Here is a 5617-nt window from a genome sequence, read left to right as displayed (position 1 = left end):
AGCAGGGCACTCGCAGAGTCATACTGCATGCACCCTGATAACAGCTAGCTACCCCGCACACACTATCTACAAACGTTGTGTGCCATACATTCACTCAAAACACATTTATTGTTTTGATGGTCATAGATCAGACTACACTTGTGTTTTGGTTAATCTGATGGCTGGGACGCCATCGATTAAAGAAGTGGTGGATGTAGGGCAGTGTATTGTGTTGTCACATAAAAATTGCAAAAAGTTAATCAGAAATATACATTTACACACAAACTAACCACCAAACGCAACTTTCAGATGCCATCTTTATTTTTCTAGCTCAACCATCACGGAATGGAACACACAGGCATCAAAGGATACATCTATGCTGCCTTCAAAAATAGATCAGATGAAGGTATCTCATGAGACAGAAAGCGAAGCTAACTTTGTATTCGGACATGCCTTGATACCTTCCTTCCTTGGAATGTGTCCTCCGAAGGCAGAATTTTAAAGTTTTCGGATGCAGCCTTTAAGTGGGATTGATAGGGAGGGCAGATGATAGACCCACGGTGACATCATTGTAGAACCAATCATAGGCGGCGATGTGGCGGTGGCGTACGTGAGAAATTTACATAAAAAATTACGTGTGATAGGTACATCTGAACTAGGTGCGTCGCATTCTATGACGCCTGACACATACGTCGTCTCTTACATGAGGCCTGATACATACGTTGGCTGTGTCCAAATTCAGGGTCTGCATCCTCCTTAGGATCCTTCCTACCCGGTTGAAGGAGGAGGGATCCTCCGAAGTCCGCAAAACCCGGAAGTCGGTGTTTGTGAATTTGGACAGCCTACCCTTCTTTCAGTTCCCTCCCTTACTCGTTGCTCATATCCTGTCGCCTAGCAACCGTGACAGCGCCAAGCAAGAAGCGGGAAAATGGACAAACAAAGAGTTATTCTCCTCATTTTTATTATTTTGGAAGAAATAAAGCAATTAAATAAATTAAATACTTTCTTTGCTCGTTGTCGGATAGTTTTTTATATCAGACTACAAGACAGTCACATCCAGGTAAGCCATTATAGCCTATTTTTATTTGTTTTTAAGTATTCTACTAATTTCTCCTACAAATTCATTGAGCCGAAGCATAAACTTTAGCTTGTTTTGTCAGAGAAACTCCTCTCCCACTCCGCTACCGCTCGCTTCGTCCGCCATTACGCTCTGCCGAAAAGAATTATGGGATAGGTAGGACGGGAAAGGATCCACCACACCCATCCTTCCAATTCGGGGAAAAGGAGGACGTATTTGTGGGCCGCATTTGAAGGATCCTACGAATTTGGACAGCCTTCGTCGCGGCGCTGTGACGTAACATCCTTCAAATGAGTACTCCGAAGGATGCAGACCCTGGGTGCTTCTCAATATCCCTCCTCGCTTCCTCACTCCTCCGTCCTCCATCCTATGACCCGGAAACCGATCGAGCTTAGCCATCTTGAAGGACATCTCAATTCTCTAATTGCACCGTGAGGAGGCGAGGAACGAGGAGTGAGGAGCCTTCCAAAGGAGCTATGAGCGAGGATACACAGGTGTATCCTATGCGGAAGTCTTTTTCATCGAAAAACCTGACGCACGTGTAAATTCTCCTCCCCCTTCTCATCTGTTGTAATAATTTTTAATTTATATTTTACCTTTTCAATTTAAATAAACCATACATGTCATATATTTCAAAAGGGCATCTTGCTTTATTAATGTTTATTTTGAAAGTCTTAAAAAACAAACTTTAACAACATAAGGGCAGATCCATTTTGTGCAGCTGATGACGCTCTAAAGCAGGGGTCTCAAACTGCCGGCCCGCGGGCCATTTACGCCCCCCCCCCCCCCCCCCCCCCCCTCACTCCGGCCCGCAACTGACATAAAAAATATAACGCAAATCGCGCCCGCAAAAATATTATTATTATTATTATTATTTGTAGCTGTTTTATATCAATTTAAACTACCCATTCAATATGTACTAGAAACTAAAACACGGTTAAATAATAAATAAATAAAAAAGTGATGATAGCGCAAAAAACCCGCGCAGACTTGCTAAGACGTTATCTGATTTCTGGGCTTTAGCATTTTATTTTTTGTTTGGCTGTGAACAAAAATGTCTAATTCCAAACCGAAAAGGAAGGTGGATGATGAACACAGACTGTTTCAAGAAAGATGGACACTGCAGTATTTTTTTGTGGAGTTTAATGGAAACGCCACCTGTCTGATATGCAAAGAAAAAGTTGCCGTTCTGAAGGAATACAATCTCAAGCGTCATTACTTGACTAAACACGGAGACCAGTATGAGAATTACCAGGAAGACGAGAGAAAAAAACGAGCCACACAGTTGCAGAGAGAGCTAAAGTCCCAGCAAAGCCTTTTCCACAGAGCCAAAAAGGATGCTGATGCTGCCGTTGAAGCGAGTTATGTAGTGAGTGAAATGATCGCTAAAGCAGGAAAGCCATTCACTGAAGGGCAGTTTATGAAGGACTGCATGTTGAAGGTCGCTGATATTCTATGTCCAGAAAAGAAGAACATGTTCAACAATCTCTCTCTATCGGCCAATACAGTGGCAGAGCGGATTACCGAGTTATCGAGTGACATCTATGACCAGCTACGCGGGAAAGCTAGAGTTTTCACTGCGTACTCTGTGGCGCTTGACGAAAGTACAGACAAAACTGACACTGCTCAGCTAGCTATTTTCATCAGAGGTATTAATGACCAGTTTGAGGTGACGGAAGAATTGCTGAGTTTGTGTCCAATTCACGGCCGTACAACGGCCAAAGATATATTTCAGCATCTGTGCGACGCGATTGAACGTGCTGGTTTGCCGTGGAGCAGACTAGTAGGCATTACCACCGATGGCGCCCCATCTATGACAGGTAAAAAAAATGGACTGGTAGCGCTGGTACAAAGAAAGTTGGAAGAGGAAAATGCAGATCCAGCAGTTGTTCTGCACTGCATTATACACCAGCAGGCACTGTGCAGCAAATGCTTAAAATATGAACACGTCATGTCTGTTGTCCTAAGATGCATCAATTACATCAGGTCAAGAAGTTTACAGCACCGCCAGTTTCGAGCCTTTTTAGAAGAAATTGAGGCAACATATGGTGATGTACTTTACTTTACTGAGGTGCGCTGGCTCAGCAGGGGAAATGTCTTGAAGAGATTTTTTGAGTTAAGAACAGAGGTGAAGAGATTTATGGAAGATGGCAGAATGGATGTTCCTGAATTTGATGATCCTAAATGGGTCATGGACCTTGCATTCCTAGTGGACATTACACAAGAGCTGAACATCCTTAACCTGAAGCTCCAGGGCCCTGGTCATCTCATCACAGCAGCGTATGAAAGTGTGAAAGCCTTCTCCACAAAATTGAGATTGTGGAAAACTCAGCTTTCTGCAAAAAATCTCAGTCATTTCACAACATGCAGATCTCTTGTGGAGGAGGGCATAGCATTCAATGGTGATGAATATGCCTCTGCTGTTGAAAACCTACTTCAGGAATTTGATCAGCGTTTTGGTGACTTCAAGGCACACTGTGACACTTTCCAGCTGTTTGCAGACCCCTTCTCAGCTGATGTGGAGAGTGTCCCAAATTTGTTGCAAATGGAACTTATTGACTTGCAGTGCAACAGTGAGCTAAAAACTAAATTCAGAGAGGCACAAGGAAATGCAGACAAGACTGCACAGTTTCTGAGAGAATTACCTCTATGCTTCCCAGAGCTTTCCAAAGTGTTCAGTCGGTTAATGTGCCTTTTTGGAAGCACATACCTGTGTGAGAAACTTTTCTCAACTATGAACTTCAATAAATGCAAGTTCAGGTCCAGGCTTAGTGATGCTCATCTTGAAGCTGTACTCAGGGTTTCAACTGTGAACTCCATCAGGGCAAACGTGGCTCAGTTGTGTGAGCAGAAGCGCTGCCAAGTGTCTGGCAAGAAATAGAATAGTTTGCAAATGTATTCAGAGATCGCAGTTGTTCAGTGTAAGGTTCAGCACAGTTTTGATAAATTACTTAAGTTAAAATAAAGTAGGTAACTGTCTGTGCACTGTTATATAATTTTACATTTTTAACACTGTTGTTTATATTTTTGTTAAGCATGAAAAAAATATGTTAGTAATGTAATTTAAAAGAAATGTGAACTAACATCTCAGCAATTAAAGTAAATTTCCAGAACTTTTGTGCTTTCTTCTTGTGCTTCAATGTTAAAACGGCCCTCCTATGAGATGTCAGTCACAGCAATGGCCCCCAGCCAATTTGAGTTTGAGACCCTTGCTCTAAAGTGATGCTAAAGGGAGCGAGGATATATCATTTCACTTGATTCAATTCCTCCATCCTCGCAACTTTTATGTGCATCCTTCCCTCGTATCCTGAAGGGGTGGAGCTAAGATGCGAGGAAAGGAAACAAGGAAAGGAAACGAGGATGCACAAATAAGAATTGAGAAGCACCCCCTGAATTTGGACACAGCCGTTGTCTCAGTGTATGTCGCCTTACAAGACGCCTGATACATACGTCATTTTTGCTATACCTTTAAACGCACTTAAAAGTTTGCATTAGTAGATGTATTAGTTATAGGCTATTGATTTTACAGTAATTAGTTAACTAACAAGTGGCAATAGTGCGTAAGAATTCTAAATTTATTTTCATGTATTGTGTATGTGTGTGTGTTAGGGATGGGAAGATTCCCCGATTCGCTTGTCGCATCGGCAAAAAAAGTTAATGATGATGATCATCGGTTTAAAAAGTGTGCATCGGATTGGAATTTGTATACGGAGCCCTTAATGGGAAATGGTGGTGGGGAAAATTCGGGGTGAGTGGAAACATTTTTTTGAAAAAAAAAAAAGTTTTGCGTTCCCTCGCAAATATCTTTGCGTTCTCTTGAGTTTGGACTATGTCTTTCTGTTTCCTTACAGCTTGCAGTGGTTCATACAGCTCCTTATGTTCACCTCCTAAGCCACATTAAGCATTTTAGAATGTCCCAGAACCGTGCCTTGAACTAAGCACTGTCTGTATTACTTTATTGAATCCAAGTTCAAAATAAAATTCTATGAACCACACTATTGTGAACATACAAGATGTAACCACTGCAAGCTGTAAAGTAAACAGGAAGAGTTTGTCCGAACTCAATTGGTTTTGCGAGAGAACTCAAATATCTTTGTGAGGGAACGCAAAAGTTTTGCGAGAGAACGCAGAACATTTGAAAAATATTTTTTCCTCCCACCCCAAATTTTTCCCACCACCATGTCCCATAAAGGGCTCCGTAGTATCGCGATGCATCGTTTCTAACATATTTGCATCTGTAAAAAATGATTTATTTATATATAATTAGTAGTGGATGCGCTACACTTTTATTGTTTAGAAAGTGACCAATAATCTGTTACCAATATTTTATATGTAGACTGATTTCTGATATATAACTGACATGTCACGAGTATATTTTTCATTTGTAAATTTTAGAAAGTCATGCAAATATATCCATTTTGCTGTCAGGAGTGGGCTTACACGAGTGGACGAGTGCTGCTCCGCACATGCGTGCTAAACAGACGGAGCGCAATAATTCTGAGTCAAATATGCATTTTATGATAGCAGTAACTGTAAAGGGATTATTATAATGGGTAAATA

At 41.5% G+C, this 5617-nt stretch overlaps 1 protein-coding gene across 1 annotated transcript; it reads left to right on the top strand.

Annotated features, from left to right (window-relative positions):
- Positions 1 to 2111: 2111 nt before the first annotated feature.
- On the top strand, positions 2112 to 3938 carry LOC306873792 (general transcription factor II-I repeat domain-containing protein 2-like; the record flags this gene model as incomplete). The annotated part of the gene is made up of 1 exon (XM_079423275.1): positions 2112 to 3938. The coding sequence occupies one exon, from the start codon at positions 2112 to 2114 to the stop codon at positions 3936 to 3938; it is 1827 nt and encodes a 608-aa protein (XP_079279401.1).
- Between the last annotated feature and the right edge of the window lie 1679 nt (positions 3939 to 5617).

Source organism: Barbus barbus (genome assembly GCF_936440315.1).
Source record: "Barbus barbus genome assembly, chromosome: 8".
Taxonomy (NCBI): Eukaryota; Metazoa; Chordata; class Actinopteri; order Cypriniformes; family Cyprinidae; genus Barbus; species Barbus barbus.
This window is presented reverse-complemented; position numbering and strand designations above follow the sequence as displayed.